At 38.4% G+C, this 22,025-nt stretch overlaps 2 protein-coding genes across 2 annotated transcripts; one reads left to right on the top strand and one right to left on the bottom strand.

Moving 5' to 3' along the window:
• The first annotated feature begins 11,141 nt into the window (after nt 1-11,141).
• Nucleotides 11,142-13,063, top strand: LOC121239333 (UDP-glycosyltransferase 86A2). The gene is made up of 2 exons (XM_041136558.1): nt 11,142-11,768; nt 11,917-13,063. The coding sequence occupies exons 1-2, from the start codon at nt 11,240-11,242 to the stop codon at nt 12,885-12,887; spliced, it is 1,500 nt and encodes a 499-aa protein (XP_040992492.1). The 5' UTR covers nt 11,142-11,239; the 3' UTR covers nt 12,888-13,063.
• Nucleotides 13,064-13,088: 25 nt separating this feature from the next.
• Nucleotides 13,089-21,549, bottom strand: LOC121239331 (ABC transporter G family member 3). The gene is made up of 12 exons (XM_041136557.1): nt 21,405-21,549; nt 19,659-20,309; nt 19,468-19,547; nt 18,385-18,671; nt 17,649-17,820; nt 17,273-17,386; nt 17,052-17,180; nt 15,995-16,186; nt 15,290-15,376; nt 14,213-14,485; nt 13,649-13,756; nt 13,089-13,387 (listed from the first exon to the last, which is right to left on the bottom strand). Exons 2-12 carry the CDS (start codon nt 20,128-20,130, stop codon nt 13,130-13,132), a joined length of 2,172 nt encoding a protein of 723 aa, XP_040992491.1. The 5' UTR covers nt 20,131-20,309; nt 21,405-21,549; the 3' UTR covers nt 13,089-13,129.
• Between the last annotated feature and the right edge of the window lie 476 nt (nt 21,550-22,025).

Raw genomic sequence — 22,025 nt, 5'->3', positions numbered from 1 at the left:
AAAAGTCGCAGTTAGACTTACTAACTAAAATCTAAGATTTATATTGAGAGTTTGATCCAAAGTGAGATTCGCGATGAATCGCTGACTTCATGGTTGTGGAAAGATCTTTTATATATAAAAAGCAGAGTCTCTTGGTAGACATATGTTTTGAAAAGTTACTACACGAGAGAAATGGTCCTAAAAACATCACTTGAGAGTTGTGGTTTAATTATTTGTAGTTGACCATGTGATTTCTCTCCCTCATGGTATTGCTCGTCATGCATATGATAGTGATGTGTTCTATGATTATGTGGCACAACTGGAAGCATTTAGTGAGCACACACATTCACATATATTTGGAAGTTTTGGTGAAAAATGTATGTTGATAAGCATAAATCGGCTCACTCATACAAGCAATCGCCTTTGGTGCTACAAATGGGTAGTAAGCAAAGATGAGACAATGTATCACTTAATACTTGCCTAGATAGAGATAAGTTGTAGACACAAAAGATATATATCTTTAGTTGGAGCTAATATGTGGTCCATCATATTTAAGAGGATCGTGCATGGTTACCCACAATCCATGTAACTTGTGGTTTAGCCAGATGCGAGATCCTCTTTGGTGCTTCGGATAGCGAGTAAATGGAGGGACTTGGGTTAGGTACTGAGATAGCGACTAAACTAAGATTTTTATACGCTCTTTTTGGAAAGAGAACTCTACCGTAACATGTATTTGATACTACAGGTGCTTTTAGGACCAACAGTAGAGACGAGTGAATGGATCACTGTTTCCTCACCATGTGAGTCCTGTAGGTCATAATTGATGACCTTAATTTATTTATGCCCTTAGGAGACCTTTGACTATGTCACGATGTTAATGTTTTAGTGTCTGCTACTTTGGTATGTTGTCTATGACCATGAATGATGCAGTCTAAAGAGATATTGTTAGAAAAGCGACTGAACTAAGACTGAATGATATGGGGTGAAAGGAAGACTATTTGGTAAATACATCAATATTAGTGTGTACTTATTGTCAGCAAGTTATGTTGCTTCTTGGAAGTTGGGACATAGCTGTAAATATATCATGTTTATAGAGATTGAGCATTGCTCTGAGTCATTTGAACTCGAGAGGTATTAGAAATGCTTAATCTGATGTGACCAAATGAGTCAGGGTATAACGAGACACTTTTGGAGATGTTGCTATGCTGGTTTTCTCTCGAAGAGATTTGGTATAGTGCTCTCATTTTTCTTTTACAAGTGTGTTTGATGGTCGCATAGTCTATTTGCCAATATGAATAAAATTGAGAACATATTGAGAGATGTAGACCTGGAGTCTAGTCCATTATGTGCATATGAGAGATGTATAAAGGGGAGTCCATAGTGAGCACCCTTTCCCTTCTCTTGGGGTTATGATGTAATGAAGTGGCCAGCCGAGGCTTACACTTAGAGGAGCTATTAACATAACCCCCTTCTCCCTTTAAATGAGACACTAGTAACATAAAAGTGAAAATCTCTCTCACAATATTGTTCTCTCTAGTCCCGATATTTAGGTTGTGGAATATGTAAGTGTTGCTCTGGTTTTACCACGTAGCACATTGATATGTGAAGATTTTGAATGAACAACGATGAAGAAAAATCTATGGAAGAACTGTACTAGATCCAAGATATTCCCGACGACGTAATATCACTTCCGCTGTGTATTCTGATCTAGTATTTCTAATAAAAAAAATTTTGTTCTCAAATCTATAAAATACTTGCCGTGTTTTAGATAACTAACAAAATATTTAAATTTTAAAAATTTATTTATTTTTATTGAATGTTGTTAACATAACAAGTTGTACAAATGAGTAACAAACCAAACCGAGAAATATTTCGCTCAAAATCATATGGTAATAATATAATTGAAGTAGATCTATTAGAAAATGTGTCTAAAATTGGAAGTGGCGAAAAAACAAGATGACGAATCTTGTTATGCCCTTTTGTATGAGATGTTCATGTACAAATGTCTTTCCTTCCCATACATGCATTTAACATACATTTATAATTATTTTGGTCTATTTTTTTTTGTTAAATACTGTCTGTTTAGCATTATTCTTTATTTATAGTTTAAAGTGCACTTTCTGCATGTTGTCACTTCTCGAACAAGAGATACTCGAGAGTTCTCAGAGCTTAGTGAACTGTAATTAATCCGTAGAGACATTGTTTGAGCAATAAATTGTGTTACAATGTGTTGAGAAAAATTATCAAAGTTGTAACATTGTGATGTGTTGAGTCTGTACATTTTGAAGCAAAATTAAGTGCTACATTCTTATCTAACTATCTTCGATATACAAATAAAACAACCCTTAAGCAAATGAAATATAACAAATAATTTTACAATCGTTTAATATTCTGATTATTAAAATAATTATTAGTAACATTACTCGCTATAAAACACACACTTGTTGAGACTTGGCAAGTTTAATTAAAGAAAAACTATAAGGAATGGCCCGGTGTGATAGCCCCACGTCCGGTTCAAAGTAAAAAATGAGATCAAGTGATATTTTTGAAAGAAAGAGCATAAATTTTGAAAATTATTCTAAAAGGCAGAGCTTACAGACTTGCACATTTTTCAAGCAAAAATGTTCTTGGCATCTCCTTTGATCAGTTTTCCCCTCTTACAAAAAAATTCCTAAAGTTTGCCGAATATATATATATATATATAAATATATATATGAACCGGTCCGGTCCGGTATTAGAAAAAAAAATCAGATCGATTTTGAACGGTTTTGAAAAAAATGAAACTAGTGTCAAATTGAACTGAACTCAGTACCGGACTAAACCCACCGGTTCGGTCCAATCCAGTCCAGTTTACCAGTTCACCAATTTTTTTTTCACCTCTAGCATTTGCTGTGTTTGTATTTCTCTTGAGATTTGTTAAATTCCAATTTTCGGCAATGGGATTTATGATTGTTGTAAAATGACCTACGTAATCACTCTGGTCTTAACGTTCTATTGAGCTATTATACTTTGATCAGATTTTAAATTTAGATTTTTTTTCCTCTTAAACCATTAGAAAAATTAAAAGAGAACATTCTCAATTTCAAAATATAAATATTTTAGATCGGTAAACAAATCTTCAACACACCTACTGCTGTGTTTTGAATGGCGGTGGATGAAAATCGAAACAGTAGCTTACGAAGATTTTCACATAACCGCTTGAATTTTCCATTTTGGCCTCGTTTGTTTTCAGATGAGATGGTATGAGATGAGATGAGTTGAAATTAAAATTAAAAGTTGAATAAAATATTATTATAATATATTTTTTTAATATTTTTGTTTAAAATTTTAAAAAAATTGAATTATTTATTTTATTTTGTATAGAAATTTGAGAAAGTTATAATAATTAGATAAAGTGAGTTGAGATAGATTGTGAAAACAAATATACCTAGACGTTAGTTTCTTTTCATACCCTGAGTTTGAATTTTTCGAGAGTTTTGTTTCACTTTCAAGTTCGTCACCTACTCTTTTGTTTCAAGTGGCCGGCTGAGTGAGTAATTAAATTTATTTCTTTTTGGGGCAAATTGTCAAGTGAATGTACTTTATTTTTTGAGAAAAGTTATAATGATCAGATAAAATGAAATGAATTGAGAAAAATTATGACAACAAATGAGGCAGACTGAGAGAAAAAAATGGAAGATGAAAGAGTCCTTATTTTTTACGATGGAGTGGGTTAGTTTTATTTTAAAATTATTTTATTTTTTATTTTAAAAATTCATAAAGGAAAACAGAAAAATCAACATTGGGATTTGTGTACGATAAGTCAGAGAAAAAAGATTAAGATGAATGATTTGTACAAATCTCGCATAATTCTTTTGTAAAAGTGGACCACATCTCTAAAAGTGTAAAAAAACTTATTAATATTTGAAAAAAAAAATCTAGTTATCATATTTTTATTATCATCATCTCAACATTCCTTTATGTGGTATTAAATAATAGGCTAAAAAATGAAATATAATAAATAGTCTCTAATCATTTAATACTACATCATGTGATAATGAGAGCAATGTTTTGAATACCATACCGGACGCCATACCGATCAAGGCATTGGAACGAAATATTTCGGTACCGGTACCGTTTCGGGATAGCGTTTCGAGATGACGTTTCGGGATAGTCGATATATAAATAAATTATATATATAAATATATATAAAAATTATATTCCAAAATAATAGTCTATGTATAAATAAATTATATATAAATACATATATATAAATTATAAATAGTCTAGTCTGAATTGGGGGTTAAAAAATAAGTTTGTAGTTTGAAAATATTAAAAAAAAAACACACAGGCCGAAATATCGGTCGGTACCGGCTGAAATATAGGCCGGTATAGACCGAAATTGAGGCCAGTACCAACCGGTATTTTTGCCGGTACGGAACAGGTATTGTACCTCTACCGACCGGACGGCCGAAACGAAAAATTTCAGCCGTACCAGCCGGTATGGTACGAAATTTCAAACATTGAATGAGAGGATGATAATAAAAAAGATGATGAGTAGCATTTTTCTAAATATTTAGTATTTTTTTTACAAAAGACTTACGTGAAACTTATTTATTTGAGACTTGTACCTAATGTTAATGCCTGTAAAAATCACACAAGCCGAAGGGAAAGAAAGATTCATTCAAGGCCCACTGAGTTGACTGAGCCTCGATCGGTGTTGTTTGGAGTCCCCAGCAGTGTTCCGGTGCGGCTGTACAGTGGTGATGTGTACATCTATGACGGTAAATGAAAAATAAATGCATAGAAAGTAAAGAGAGGTGGACATTAAGATTTACCTGGTTCGGCAATTGGCCTACGTCCACGGGGTTTAGAGAGGGGAGTTTCCATTATAATATTTTTTTTTTTTACAGTCTTCTGATCCCTCATATCTCACTATACAAAGAAGCTTGAAGCTCTTCCTGTTGGAGATGCTATCTTTCTCAAGAGGTTTGTTGAAGAAGAAATTGATCTGATCCAGCCCGCGTTGAAGTTGTCTAGAATCCCCTTTTATACGATCCTCGTCCTGCAACTATTGGTAGTTGCGTGTCTGACCATTCACTACACATGCCAGCCTGCCATGAGGTGACTGGTCTCCCTTGCATGTCAGCTTCCCTTCTCTTCCTACTTTCCCTCTGACCCCTCTGACACTTGTATGCTCTCATGTCCCTCCTTGTCTCTTTTTTGTTTGTCTTCTTGTCCCTAGTGGTGGGCTAGACCCAACTATGGGCTATGGTATTTTGTCCCTCCACAGAAGCCTGTGATTCTTAAGGGCAACTTGTTTTAACAAAAAGTCGTTGAGAATCTTTAAGATAAAATACACCACAAACGTTGTTGACAAGAAAACAAAATAATCTGGTTTAAGTAATAAATGCCTCCAGGGATTAATTTAGGTGGGGGGTGTATTTGACCGTGTATGATGCGAGTGAAGAGCTCCGATGTGAAGGGAGGCTGGCTCGTCCACGTAAGTTACGAGTGCGGAGCTCGGATGTGGTGGGAGGCTGACTCGACCGCCTATGCTGTGAGTGGGAGCTCATATGTGAAGGAAGACTGGTTGGACTGCTTAAGCTGTGAGCGCGGAGCTCGGATGTGGTAGGAGACTGGCTTGACTGCTTATGCTACGAGCGCAGAGCTCGAATGTGGCGGGAGGCTAGCTAGACCGCATAAGTTGCGAGCGCGAAACTCAGATGTGGCGGGAGGCTGGCTCGACCGCGTATGATGTTTAGTTTGGTGGTGGGTTGTTTGAATGTTTATCGTTGTCAGAAAGTGTATGTTCGTTCGGTGCCTTTATTTTCGTTTTATTGTTTGGAGTTTGTGAAGTAACTCACGCAAAGTGGCTAGAAGGCACAAAAGTCGGCAAGTCAAGGGACTTGTGTTCCAACTGGCTCTTGTTTGGGTGGAGCTTGGGGCTCTGGCCTTTAGCTAATGCGTCGAGGCCAATCGAAGGACTAGGCTTGTACCCCACGAAGGTCGACAAGTCCAGCTAAGGGACTAGGTTGTGTTCCGACTGGCTATTGTTTAAGGCAGAGCTCAAGGGCTCTGATCCATGCATCGCAAACAGCAACCTGGCATGAAGGTCAGTAAGTCAAGGGACTTGTGTTCCGACTTACTGTTATTCAGGCAAAGCTCAAGGCTCTGGTCTTTAGCCAATGCATTGTGGCCAATCAAGAGACTGGGTTTGTACCTCGCGAAGGTTGGCAGGTCCAGCCAAGGGACTGGTTTGTGTTCCAACTGGCCTTTTATTTAAGGCAGAGCTCAAGGGCCTTGATCCTTAGCCAATGCATTGCAGGCAGCAACCTGGTATGAAGGTCGGCAAGTCAAGGAACTTGTGATCCGACTAGTTATTATTAGAGCAGAGCTCGAGGCTTTGGTCCTTAACTAATGCATCGTGGCCAGTCAAGAAACTGAGCTTGTACCCCTTGAAGGTCGACAAGTCCAGCCAAGGGACTCGGTTGTGTTTCGACTGGCCATTGTTTAAGGCATGATCCTTAGCCAATGCATCGCAAGCAGTAACCTGGCACGAAGGTCTGCAAGTCAAAGGACTTGTATTCCGACTGGCTTTTATTCAGGCAGAGCTTAGGCCTCTACTCCTTAGCCAATGCATCGTGACCAATCAAGAGACTGAGCTTGTACCCCGCGAAGGTTGGCAAGTCCAGCCAAGGGACTGGCTTGTGTTCCGACTAGCAGTTGTTTAAAGCAGAGGTTGAGGGCTCTGATCTTTAGCCTATGCATCGCAAGCAGCAACTTGGCACGAAAGTCGGCAAGTCAAAGGACTTGTGTTCCGACTGACTGTTATTCGGGCAGAGCTCGGGGCTCTAGTCCTTAGCTAATGCGTCGTGCCCAATCAAGGGACTGAGCTTGTACCCCACGAAGGTCGGCAAGTCCAGCCAAGGGACTGGCTTGTGCTTCTATTGGCCGTTGTTTAAGGCAAAGCTCGAGGGCTCTGATCATTAGCCAATGCATCGCAGGCAGCAACCTGGCACGAAGGTCGGCAAGTCAAGGGACTTGTGTTCCGACTGGCTGTTATTCGGACAGAGTTCAAGGCTCTGATCCTTTGCCAATGCATCATGGCCAACCAAGAGACTGGGTTTGTATGACGAAAATGCTTGTCCTTGTCGAGAAGACTGGCATTAGTGCCCGTCGATTTGTTCCGATGGAGCCGCATTGGGACACCCGAGTAGCCCATATTGCCGGCATTTATCATTCCGAGCCATAGGAAATAACTTTGTTAATAGAAACAAAATTCACATAAGTTAAGAGAGATAAACCGGGAGCTATTGTTAGTTGGGGGGAGTCCGTGCTTACCTGTTGGAAGAGTCTGCCGGGTGAGTCTGCTAGGGAAAGCCTACCGAGTGAGCTTGTCGGGAGAGCCCTCTAGAGTGAGCCCTCTACTGAGAGCTCTCTGGTGGAGCCCTCTGGGAGAGTCCTCTAGGGAGAACTCTTTGGTGGAGCCGGTTGGGAGAGCCCTAAGCAGAGGAGTAGTGTAGAGCAGCGGAGCAGAGCAGAGCAATGTAGCAGCGCAACAAAGCAATAGAGCAGAGCAGAGCGGGGCCTGCAAGTGGGCACTGTCTGAGCCGAATCAATGGCATCCGAGTCTCATGGAAGTACAGACTGTTCGAGCCCAACCAAGTGTGTTCGATTGCCGTGCTGAGGAGAGCTTGGTGCAGGTCTCTCCCGTGCTGAGGTGGAGGCGTTGCCCTCTAAGGGGTGGCCGTGGAAGGCCATGAGCAGAGTAGGACCCTGTGTGGTGTAGTTTCGCGCACGGGACCTGTATGGCCGTGGGCCACCTTTGCTTGTTGCAGTGGGACCACCTCGAGGGTGGCTGAAGATGTCGGTGGTTTAGGTGGTGATCGCCAGCATGGAGACAATGTTCACAGCAGCGCCATGAGTTCGCCCTATGGATTGGCGCACGTTGCGTGCAGTGCATGGGCGGCTAACGACTACCTTTGGTTGGCTGGGGCAATCAGCAACAACCTTCACGTCGGTAGAATATTACGCTGATTAGGTAGTGACCGACGGCGGAGACATGGAGCTGCCGTGAGCTCGCCGTGCACGTTGGTGCACGACATGCGTGGCCAACAATAGCCGCCTGCCAGCTAGGGTGGTCGGCAACAACCTCATGGGCAGTAGACTGCATCGGTGGTCCGCTGGGTGGTTGGAGGTAGCCTAGCCATGCGACAGCAAAGCTGGGCTTCGTGGTTTCCACCACATGCGAGTTTGCACATGTGGCTATCCCAATAGAGTCCACTAGGGTGGGTTGGCGACGTACCGATGGAGGCGAAAGACGCCGGTGAACCACATGGTGGGCCACGACGCTCTCTCCTACTGTGTCGCAGCTGAAAGTTGCCATGACCTCAGTGTGCACGGGGCGCACTATTCCACCCCATGACTGGGGCTATGACTGTGGAGCCAAAAACCGCCAGTGATCTTGGTGGTGATCACTTGCGGGTCAATTGGGCTCGCGGTGCTGGGTGCCCCTTGTCGTGCCCCTTGCATTGTGAATGCACAGTGATCGTGCATGCATGTATGTCGAACGTGCATGGCACTATGCACTTATGTGCACAGTGCCTATCCAAGTACTGTGCCTGTGAGGTGCAATGCTTGTGTGTTACTGTGCACTTTAAGTGCACAGTGTTCGCCCACTGGAAAGGGCAGTGTGACTTTTAGGCAATTGATCCTTACCTTGGGCTTACTCTTTGCAGAGTTCATTAGAGTGAACTGAGTGCAAAGGTGAGGAGCTCGGTTCGTCACCTAGGTGAGGAAAGATTTACTCACCCATTTTCTACAGCAACATTTTTTGTAAAAGTAAAAATTCAAAAAGCTAAGAATACATTTCTAGAAGGAGTTCCATTCATCATTCAAAATTTATTCAGTGCATTGAAAAATCGTCCTACCACCTCCGGCGTACAAAGTGAAACGAATCCCACAGACGGCACTGTTGATGTTGTAAAAATTGCACAACAGGCTGAAGGGAGAGAAAAATTCATTCCCGGCCCATTGAGTTGACTGGGCCTCGATCGGTGTTGTTTGGAGTCCCCGACAGTGTTCTGGTACTACTGTACGGTGGCAATGCATACGTCCATAGCAATGAATAGAAAATAAGTGAAGAGAAAGTAAAGAGAGATGGATACCAAGATTTGTGTGGTTCGACAATTGGTCTACGTCAACGGGGTTTAGGGAAGGGAGTTTCTACTACAATATATTTGTTTACAGTCTTATAGTCCCTCATATCTCATTGTACAAAGAAGGTTGGAGCTCTTCCCGTTGGAGATGCCATCTTCCTCAAGAGGTTTACTGAAGAAGAAGATGATCTAATCAAGCATGCTTTGAAGTTGTCTGGACATCCCCTTTTATACGATCCTCTTCCTGTAACTGTTGGTAGTTGCGTGTCTAACCCTTCACTGCACATGCCAGCCTGCCATGAGGTGACCGGTCTCCCTTGCGTGTGTCAGCTTTCATTCTCTTCCTATTTTCCCTTTGACCCCTCTGACCTTGACACTTGTATGCTCTCATGTCTCTCATTGTCTCTTTCTTGTTTTTCTTCTTGTCCCTAGTGGTGGACTGGGCCCAACTATAGGCTATGGTATTGTGTTGCTCCACACCTAACATTACTCAAAATATAATGAAAGAGGACACCAAATCACGTGTGCCCCTGGGCTGCCCTGGTCGTTCGGTAGCAAAACTCTTATGATGAGTGCAGAATACAAATATAACTAGTTGTAATCCACGTAAGTTTTTTTTAAAGAAAAGTATATTTATTGATACATTAAGATCTGGTTTAAATAGTAATTTGAGATGAAATAAATTGATATATTTGTGAGTAGTAGTGAGATATTTGAGTTGAGTTTGCAAGAGTTAGGATTTGTTTGGGGTTGTGTTAAGAGTTTTAAAAAAGTGCTTAAATAGCTTTAAAAGCTTTTTAACAGAAAAATTAGGTTGTTTAGGTGTTACATATTAAAATATTTTTTAATTTCAAATACACTAAAAAGTACTTTTAAAAAAGCAGAATTTTGCTTTTCCTCAAACGTATTTTTTTAGATAATCTGGAAATAGTTCAAATTTTAAAAAGACTGTTAATTGACAAAAACACTCATACAACTTTCAAATAATTACAATTTTCAAACTTCTAAGGATATATAGTCATATTCTTTAAAAAATCAAATGATCTTCATTTCTATTTCATAATGCACTTTTTTAATATTTTCAAACAAATATAACTTGTTAGAAAGTGTTTTGAATATATGATTATTAAATAGTAAATAATTTTTCAATAGTAGAACTTATTACTTAAGCTATAAGTTATAAGCTCTAAAGCATAAGCTATAATTCCCACGGCAATCCCAAATATGCACTTAGAAATTGTTTAAATTAAAATGTTTTATGGGGTTTTGGGAAAGGAAGAAGAAAAAAATGAATAAAAATATTATAAAGTTAAAATATTATATAATTAAAAAAAATTGAATTATTTTTTTTGTATTTTGTTCAAAAGTTTGTGAAAGTTGTATGATTAGATAAAAAAGTTAAAAAATAAAAATTAAAAAGTACTTGCATTTGTGATATTTGGATATTGAGATAAAATAGAAGCATGTCTGTATCCAAATAAAACCTAAATGTATCATTGTCGTAAAATGGGTTGTTGTTGTATAATGCAGAGCTGCTTTTCTAACATATGTAACTGGTTGAAGAGCATTAGCATTGGTATAAGCAAAGATAAAAGTGAAATTTGGCTAAAATCATATGTTTTACCTTTGTCTATTCCATTCAAGAGAGATTCTCACGTTAGATTATTTATCAGTTAGTCAAAATAATAATAAAATATTATTAATTTAATAATAATAATAATAATATTTTTCTTAATTCTTTTTTCATATTTTGCAATTATACTGATAATATGTTAATTAATAATTAAATTATTATGTGCCAACCTCTTTCAATGTAGACAATTTAATAAAATTGTTCGCTAAATCTTTATTTGCATTTACATTTACCTACACGCCAGTGCTCTAATACCAGCCAAAGTTGTTGTATTTTGGTGTTCTATAAGACGTAGTGACTTCTTACTGATCATAATGTCCACACATCTCCTTCATAAACGAGTCGCATTCCGCCATTCTAGTTCATTTACTCTGCGTCAAATCAGTTACACTTCAGGATTTCACATATACACAGTATTCCTCGACATCGAAATCTCTCTCTCTCTCTCTCTCTCTCTCTCTCTCTCTCTCTCTCTCTCTCTGCAACAATGGCAAACTCCGAAGTAAATCAAAAACCTCATGCCATATTCATTCCCTACCCACTTCAAGGCCACGTGATCCCATCCGTCCACCTAGCCATAAAGCTAGCATCCCGAGGCTTCACCATCACCTTCATCAACACGCACTCCATCCACCACCAGACCTCCAAAGCACAAACCAACAACACCGGTGACGACATTTTCTCTGGCGTCCACGAATCCGGCCTTGACATACGCTACACTACCGTGTCCGACGGCCTCCCTGTGGAGTTCGACCGCTCGCTCAACCACGACCAGTTCATGGCTGCCTTGTTGCACGTCTTCTCGGCACATGTAGACGAGATGGTGGGCAAAATTGTGAGATCTGCACAGCCACGAGTTTGTTGTTTGATTGCGGATACGTTCTTCGTGTGGCCGTCAATTATAGCCAAGAAGTTTGGGCTGTCTTATATTTCCTTCTGGACAGAGCCTGCTTTGGTGTTTACGTTGTATTATCATCTGGATCTTCTTCAAGAGAATGGTCATTTTGGTTCTCATGGTAACTAGCTAGCTATGCCCATATGTTTCATTTGCTCGTCCTTTTTCTCTCAAAATGGGTTGTTCGTATAAATGGCTTTGCTAAGCTTTTTACACATACCATTGTTTTTACACCAACACATCTGTATTCAACTTCTATCATATATCAGATATTCGCACAGACGCCATAGACTACATACCAGGCGTCCAATCTATAGAACCAAAGGACATGATGTCGTATCTTCAAGAGACCGACACATCATCGGTGTGCCATCAGATAGTTTTCAAGGCGTTTCAGGATGCTAGAGGTGCGGATTTTGTTCTATGCAACACTGTGGAAGAGCTTGAATTCGAGACCATATCAGCTTTACAAGCCCAAATGCCATTCTACGCTATTGGTCCCATTTTCCCATCTGGTTTCCAGAAGAGCATTGTGTCTACGAGCCTTTGGTCTGAGTCGGATTGCACCCAATGGCTCAACAACAGGCCGAAAGGCTCGGTCTTGTATGTCTCATTTGGTAGCTACGCCCATGTTACTCATAGAGACCTAGTAGAAATTGCTAATGGGCTTTCACTTAGCAAAGTCTACTTTGTTTGGATTCTCCGGGCCGATATTGTGAGTTCCGATTGTGTCAATCCACTGCCAGTCGGATATGACGAGGAGGTCGGCAACCGTGCGATGATCATACCTTGGTGCAGTCAGCATGCGGTGTTGACCAACCCGGCGATCGGAGGATTCCTAACCCATTGTGGGTGGAACTCAATATTAGAAAGTATATGGTGTAAAACACCACTATTATGTTTCCCGTTGCTTACCGATCAATTCACCAATCGCAAACTAGTGGTCGACGATTGGAAGATAGGGAGCAACTTAAGCAATAGAATGCCGATCACTAAGGAGGAAGTCTCAGAGAATATTAACCGTTTGATGAGTGGAAAAGCAAGGGATGAGTACATGAAAGCAATTGGGCAGGTGAGGGAGAAATTGGAAAATGCAACGACTGCAAATGGTTCATCAGAGCAGAATATGGACTCCTTCATCAAAGATCTAAAGGCTAGAACCCAACCATGTGAACTTACAAAAAATCTGCAATCAGCATGCGCTTTCAACAGTAATCCCAGAACCCAGACACATCTGTAGCTCAGTCCCCATGCACGTTCAACAGTAATTTAGAGTCTCCAACTACCCAGGATATATATGATTGAATAATGCATGACACACCAAGCCAGACAATCTCGAAGACCGAATCTTAATAATAATGGTAGACACTTGAGCAGCAAAAGCTTCAAAACATGAATCTCATGCATTTTTATCATTCATCACAGATTTTCATAGACTTAATTGCACAAGCTAAGCAAATGTGCTTACAGTATTACTTTCATTCATCTTGTATTTGTCTTGTCCACATTACATTGAAAAATTTTGAGTACGGACTTCTTTTTCCCAACACAAAAACGTAGTAAAACAAACACGAAAATGCGATATCCAACCACCATAAGAAACAAGACTAGTAAATTTTCCCACTTGGAATTAGAGTCTGAAGATATGTCGTATGCACTACGAAGGGCCTGAAACCCAGATATGGTCCTCACCTGCCCAACTGCAAAGTCAGTCCCTAGATACTCGTTCTCCAAGAGGCCCTAAAACACGAAAATGAATTGAAAATGAACTAAAGAGTACAAGATCATTAAGCACGGAAAAAAATAAAAATATATATATATATATAAATATAAAAAAAAAATTGATAGGTAAAATATAAACAAATAGTGCCGTTGCCGGGGAAAAAAAAAATCAAAAATGAGGTTTTGAGTATTGTTTCTTGCCCTAAGTTAGAAATTTAGAATCGAAAGCCAGCAATTTGATTTGCTGTGGGGCATATAATAGAATGGCCTTGTACTTGCCTGAATAGAGTATGTATGGAAAGAAATATAGGATAGTGGATACTTCCACATTGCTCCAGGCAAAGCATTTCGAATTCTGAAATAGCCCGCGGCAAGCATCATCAATACCTGAAATGCCATTCATCTCGACTATTAGAATATGGAAGGTAATTAAATAGCCAGAAACCAAACATGGTTGATCATATCATTATTCTTGTATTGCACCAAAGTGAATGAGCTCAGACTTTGTTTATGTAGAACAATGCTTCATACATATACAACTAGAGCCACCTACACTAAACAATGCTACAACAGTCATGCACCATGTCAGTTTGTAATCCAATTTGACCAACTGCAAAATAATAGGTTATCTCCATTACCAATTTATCCTTACAGCCTTAGATGAATCTAAAATAATAAATGATAAAGTCAGTCTCTTCTCAATTGGAAGTGTGTAGAGATAGGACACAAATAAGGCCTAAAAAATAAAAACATATAAAGCATGGAAATTTTAAATAAAAGACTCACAAATGATGACCTAAAGTAAATTTAATGATTCTTTTTTCTTTGGGAATTGGAACTCACTTGTATAGATAACGATGTCAAGATGCTCCAGAAAATATCTTGCCATAGGGTAACAACAACGAGCATTAGTCCTTCGTTTACTAGAAGGCAGATGAAAAAATTCAGCACAAAGTACATTAACAAGCTGAATTCATCCCGCAATCCTATAAGGAAGTAGAAAACAAGGCTTGATGAAATGGAGATGAGAAACAGGAATGGGATGCTAGAGAGAAGTTGCCCCACTAAAAAGACAAATGCACCCGAATGCTGGTTTGATTCTTCACTCGCATATATCTGCAAAATGGCAAGCAGATTGATCTAGTCAATTTTTAGAAAAATATGAACCTGGGAAAATATAGTGCTAAATGAAAACAAAAAATTAACACTCAAGTGGTGACATTGCTTGTGAATAAATCAACATCAGTCTAGGTACTTTTGCTGGATATACCCTAGTGTAATTCATTTTTATCCAGGTACGGACAACAAACAATTCAATTATTGAAGTATGTCCCTGAGGACATTATCAACAGAAATAAGCAGAAGAAATAACTACAAACTATCGAAAGTGTAATTCACATGGATGCCTGTATAGGCGTGCCTCCTATTATGCTATAAACTATGTTGAGATCATGGGAGTCCCATAAGCCCTACATTCTCTTCTGGGTAAAAAACAGTGACTTTTATTGTTAAAAACTCAGGCATCATTAGTTACTTATCAAAAAAAAAAAAAAAACTCAGGCATCATTAGCATCAATACTGTGACCAGTGATATGTTGAAGAAAGCTTTACAAAAACAGCCATAAATTTTATCACAGTTATAGAACGCCTGTTAAGAGATTAATCCAGATAACTCAAATGTCAGACAGGATACTACAGACATGTATAATTAACAGACCATAAAACCAGTAATCAGATGTATACTTGAGCTAGTATGAGTTGGGCTCTATTACTTGCTCGGCAACCACATCTTGGAAAACCACATCTTGGAAAATTATCAAGCTCCTAGAAGAGAATATATATATATTTTTTTATAAGTAGAATATATATATATATATATATTTATACATACACATAGATATATATAGCGAACAGGATTACCTTGACTTCTTTTATCAGTGCCGGTACTCCAGCAATGCTTAGAAGTGAAGTGAATGATATAAATGCAAATATTGCTGCAACTCTCGTCTGCAATAAATATTTTCCGTGCATACGAATAAATATATTAGAAAGTTAGAAACCAAAATGTCCACAAGCAGGAAAATTAAGTTCATGAAATGATTTTGCAAGAACTTAAAGCTGATGCAGCCCATATAGTTGGGTGGTTCACAAGCAGAATGGTACTTGGAGCCTCCATGTGAGGTACTCCCAATAGCATCTGATTCCTTGGGGGTTTATATAAGGCCTATGCCTGCTAGGTAGCAAGCAGAAGACTTTCTTGGGGAGAGAGAGAGAGAAAGAGAGAGAGAGAAAGAAGAAAAACAGGTTGCACACCAGGTCGGTCAGAACTGATCAGCAAAGTGCCTGCTACAACAACAAGCGTTGACATATTTTCCACATTATATAAATCATGATAACCAACCAAGTTGCAAGATGTATGGTGGCTCAACAAATCAACCATCTATAATTTGGTTCTTGTTAGGATGTTATGGAATATGAATGAACTATAAGCAGAAAAATTGGTGAAACCATTAGGAGTTCAACTAGAATAAAGATCAGTATTTCATTTGCACACGCACACGCACATGCACATATATACACGTTATTTCATAATTATTGCTCCCAGAGTAAGATTAAGGAACTCACCACAACTGAAGACAGAGAATGCCCCAAGCCAGAGAATACCGTACCGACACAAAGAGTAAGAAGCATACAAAGAATAAGTCGAAGCCAGTAGTATTTCCATTCCCTGGACATAATTAATAATGATCTCCAAGTCAGGACTGCAATTCGAGTAGCAGTGCTAGCTTTGCCTTTGCTTTTGAGAAGTGGACCTTCCTGTGTATGTAATTGTGTGTAGCAAGTCGATGAATATATTATTAAAGGTAGAGAAACAACAACTGGACACATCTTGATGCAGAAAAGCAATAAAGAAAAAGGTAGGGAGGACTGAAGTAACTCTCGCATCGGAATTGGAAATGTTTCAATGTTAAAGAAAGGGAAAATTTAAACCAAGTTTAGTTACTTCAAAATCATTAGTATCTCCACTCAACTTTTTATTGATAAGTTAGTATCTCCACTCAAAACTCATTGTAAGAACCTACTTAACTTAATTTAACTATGATCTTCCAATCTTAGCTCTCAGCCACCCAAATTATTCAAGTCTGTATTTCCATTTTTCTTATCCAAGGAAGGTCCTTCTCTCCAATATTTTATTTATGCACACAACACTCAAGTAAATGGATTTGTCCCTTGGTCATTTTTGTTGATAACCAACCTCTCCCTTCATGGTGGAACAGGTGCATAACCACTGAACAGAATGCAAATGTATGGCCATCCACATATACAACTCACTCAAATGTACACGCAGATAAGATTGTATCCTCATCATCCACCATCCCATGTGCAAACCACAGTAGCAATTTAAGCATCCTAAATATCAACCAAACTGGGTTTCAGTTGTAATACAAGCAGCAAACATGGCATAACATGCCACAGTAAGCTGCCCTCAATAACCCAATCATTTTATATGGATTATTTTTGCCTTAAAACAATTAAAGAGAGAACTAAAACTCCCACACGGCCGAACATTATATGCGTAATATGTAACTCGCAGCAATGACAAAAACAGCCAAAGCTGCAAACATAAGAACAGACAGAATTTATGATAGCTGTAATGAGAAGTAAGACAGAATAATCATACCTTCTCCGTGAGTCTTAGTATCATAGTTTCAACTGCAGCAGCATCTGCCGAAGATTTGTATGTTGCTTCAAGGGTGCGTATTGCAACCGCAGTATCCATGTTCACAGATGAAAAGTCCCCATGGTCGTCCTGTTATATTGATTCAGGCCATGCAGAGAATATGTTCAATCAGGCAATAAAGAAAATTGAGCCGCTAAAATTTGTGGCATATGTTCCATTACCTGCCAATTTTTGCACATGGCAATGATCCTGTCGAAATCAGCATTTATAGCACGTAAAAAGTGATCGGAAGGACTTTGCATAATAGGGCAAGGAAATCCAGCATTTGAGAAGTGCTGCATCAGCAGAAGGCATGTTAATTAATAATAGCCAACAATGCTCCATTTAGTACCTAATAAAATAGAAACAAGACTTGAGATTTACTAGAAATATATCAGTTCCTGAACCTTATTTCTCCCTTCTGATATATGGGAATGAAAGGTGTTTATATGTTTGGTGGCCCATGTATGATGGGCTCGATGGTTTCATTATCTATTTCTTTATCGAAAACCATAAATTCAATAGCTGTACGAAAATCATCAACAGATTACAATTTACCTGCAAGCAAGCCAAAGTTTCTCCAAAAAACAGAGTATTCCCATTCGAAAGCAGACAAATCCGGTCAAAAAGGCCAAAGACTTCTGTGATGCTCTGATAAATGGTAAAAATAAGAGTGCACCCTGTGCTTGCAAGTTTCTTCAATGTAACCATCATCAGAAGTGCAGATACACTGAACAAGATGAGATCATATAATTTAGCTAAAACACGGCAGTGGCAAAAACATTTTAAACAGGAAGAATAAACGTTATGAGAAAACAGTGAGTGCAATAATCTGTCTAAAGTATACAAGGATTTACAAGGAAACATCCAACGAATTGAAAATCAAATTATTGGCACCAATGGAATGATTACCATTTTTTATAATAAAAATGCGTGAAAGACATAAGCCAAGTATACAAGAAGTATATAATTGCTACATTAGCACGGGCCTGAAGCCAAATTATCATAAAGCTATACAAATACATATTTTAGCCGAATTTCATTAATTGAGACTCTCACTATCATAACCATTCTAATTTTACAGACCAGATGCAATTTCTTGGAAACTTTATGATGCAGGGAACTCAGCCAGTTCTATGCACACATATACTGTGAAGAGTGTTTAATATGGTCCTACCAACTAAAACTGTAGAGCATCATCTAATTGCGGTTCAGTATGACAGGAAGAAAGTAGAAAGTTACAGGTAAGACAGTAACACCCAGTAAAATACAAATCAAGAAATAGGAAAAATACCTATCAAGATGATAAAGTGGCTCATCTATAAATAAGATACGCGGCCTCATCACAAGTTCCCTGGCAATGCTAACACGTCGTTTTTCACCACTGGGAAGGCCCTTCATATAACAGTGTCCACCTATCAATTTGTTTGCATAATCACCAAGAGACATAGCATAGATGGCATCCTCTACTACGTTCTTTTTCTGACAAAAGAAACCAGGAAGTTGAAGCAGTGCCGAATAGTACAGAAACTCCCGGACAGTGAGGGATCCAATCAGAGTGGTCTCCCTTTCAACAAACCCCTACAAATAGGAAAAGTATAAAGTGAAAACCCCAAAGCAACATGACACATTAATTTTTTTTGTTTGATTGTTGCACTCAACCATAATCGGTTATGGAATCACTAATTCTTCCACTAAAATAAAGCTTGATTCTGAAATGGACAGCTAAGGCCCCGTTTGGAACTTGGACTAAACTGAGATCAGTCTAATTTTAAATTGAATCTAACATCCAAACACCCAACTCTCAAATCACTAAACTCATCTCAACTCAAAACCTCTTTACACGTGAGACTCACAACTTTTTTCAACTCAACACATCTTTACACGCGGGACCCACAACCATTTTCAACTTCTCATAAATACATCTAAACTCATCTTAATATTCAAACACATCTAAACTCATCTTAGGTAGGCCTCACAAAACTCACTCTACTATCTCAACTCACTACCATTCATAAAGAACTCAATTCATCTCAACTCAACTCAACTCAACATCCAAAGGGGACCTAAAAGTAATAATTAAGCACTTTTTACTTTTATAATGGGAGATCTGCCGATACTTCCAGCTTGAGGGCCCAAGATAAAGAGTTAGGAAAGGATTCCCCAAGGATTACTTTCACTCAGGTTAGATTAGGCTTGTAGATCTAAACTCAATATGCCAAATAAAATCAGGAGAGGAATTTTTATACTGAAAAAGGATAAAGGTAGCTGTAGGGGAAAGATTGAAAGCATACATAAGCGAATAACAGCAGGGATGCAATGAAAGTACCAAACCAAAGAAATGAAAACCCAATAGCAAGTGAAGTACAGGGCTTACATATGATCCATAAGGCATGTGTGATTTTGCCCCATTAACGAACACTTCACCATACATTTTGGCTGAATGATGTAATCTTCCTAAAGTAAAAAGGGAACAGTATTTGAGTTTCAAAACATCAAAAAAGATGAAAGGAAAAGGCACAATTAAATGCTCAATTTGAAATTACAAGAGATCACATGATTAAAAACCTGCAATAGCCTTTAGTAGAGTGGATTTCCCTGATTTAGCAGGACCCATGATTACTGTCATAGTTCCTGGCAATGCATAACCATTTGAACTCTTAACAACCTTGTCAGAGTACTTCCTTTTTCCTTTTATTGTAACCGTCAAGTCTTTCCACGCAACTGATGCCCCTGCCATTTTTCTTGCAACAACTGCACCCTCTGGTAATGGTGGAGATGGCAAGGACCCACTATTAAGCTTCGAGAGTGATGGGGAGGCTGGAGTTGCCACAACATTAATTGAGTCTCCTCCTTCCTCCACCTTTACGTCAATATCTGTATCCTCCCATTCTGGTGAATCCTCAAACGATATGGGTTGTCTCAGTGAACCAGGTTTACGCAAATAGAAAAAGTTACTTGAGGGCACCCTACTTGTGGGGCTACTCGCTGAAGATGAAGACGACCTGTAATTATCAGACTGAGACTGTATTTCTTCCATTATCTTCCCCCAATTTTTGAAACTTCAATTCGTAGACGAAAACACTCAACCGTAAGTGGTGAAATGCTTCCCTTTGCCACCCAGCTTCAATAAATCGTCAAACAGTTGACATGGAAACAACTGTTTGCAAATTTTGCCTGTCTAAATCATAAAACCCCAACAACACCCCATAAACAAGCCTGCATCAAAATTCATGCATCCAGTAGCACAGTCAACATCATCAATTTAGTCACTAAGAAAGAGAAAGGGGTAAGAGTCCCAACTAAATTCATTCATATGCCTGCAGCCAGCTTTACATCAGAAAGTAAAGTTGCCTATGATTGATACAGGATATCAAAAGTGTTAAGAGTCATAAAGAAAAGGGTACAAGATTGGAAATGTCATAGAAAGCATGTTCTAACAGCCAACTTCAAAAAAATATTCCAAAACTTTGCTGAAAATGATCCGAGGCTCGGAACATCATCCTTTTGTTTTCAAGTTTCATTAGCATTTTAAACGAAAAGAAAAAAAAAAAGAAAATGGAAATAAGGACGAGTGTAAGATTTTGTAAACCCAAATTGGAAAAGGTGCCGATTAGAGGTTCCAAAAACCAGATCAATATAAAGCAGTATCCACTCACTCTCAGGCAATTTAAACTCATCTTATAGGAATAAAGAGCTCTGTTGAAGAGCTTAACCTCATGACAGTAAGAAATGATAATAACAAACAGGAATGAATATAAAACTAAATGCAAAAATCCAGGTGCGCAAATACACTAACAGCTAATCTAATCGAATCAATGTTATACTTTCTCTTTCTTGTTCTTTCACGTCCTGCCACAACAGAAACCACAATCAACATAAAGAAAATAAAAAAATCCATTTAACACTCCATTTTACCCTCATCACCCATTCAATCAGCTGTCAACCATATACTTTTTTTATATGTAACTGTCGACTATATACAAAAATCTAATAGCCCATTTGGATACCAATGTAACGTATAAAACAATCAAGGGGGAAAAGGCCATAACTTGCTTAGCCTTCTCATTCTCTAAGACCCAACAAGACAAACAACCCTACTCTTAGAGAGAACCTAAAGTAATACCATTCAGCTGGGCAGAGTAAATCATGATCTGGAAACATCAAGAAAAGCAAAACGAGGACAAAAAAGAAAAAAATGCTTCTTCTCTTTTCATTTCTCAATAACCAAACATAACATAAACGCTACCACCTGAATCAAAGTGACTTCAAGAATTGAATGAAAAACTCCTTAGCAAGGACCCAGAAACAGACCTGGATCTGACGGAGAGAACCCAAGAGACAGAGAGAGAGAACGGCGAATGTGAAAGGACTAGGTGTGAGCAAGTGAGCTAGAAGTGTAAAGTGTAAACAATAATATAATGTAAGTGGATGATTTGACCCGCCATTTTCGGGTTCTTTTGTTTATGCCACAGGGCTTTGTCTCACCTTGTCACTGATTATTTATCTTTCTCTGTCCTCCTTTATTTTATTTTATTTTATTACATTTTCTTTATTTTTGTGCCTTGTACTTTGAATTTGCCTTTTTAATGTTCATTGTTTTCACCCTTTTTTTTTTCTTTTCTACTGTTAATGTTTCCTTTTCATGCTTTATATATATATATATATATATATATATATATTTTATATTTTTACATTACTTACATTTTTTTTTTTTTGCTTTGTTTTAACATGATTGCAAAATCAGTCTTTCACCTTTCAACCTTTTGCATGGCCTCTTATATTTTTGTACAACAGTATGTGGACATAAAATCACATATTATTCTTGAATGCTAGTAATTTATAAAAAGAAAAAAAAAAAGGACCCATTGGTGGGAACTTCTATCCACAAATTATTAAATTTATTTATTTTTATATTAAAAATTGCATTTTTAA

Source organism: Juglans microcarpa x Juglans regia, chromosome 7D (assembly GCF_004785595.1).
Source record: "Juglans microcarpa x Juglans regia isolate MS1-56 chromosome 7D, Jm3101_v1.0, whole genome shotgun sequence".
NCBI lineage: Eukaryota > Viridiplantae > Streptophyta > Magnoliopsida > Fagales > Juglandaceae > Juglans > Juglans microcarpa x Juglans regia.
This window is presented reverse-complemented; position numbering and strand designations above follow the sequence as displayed.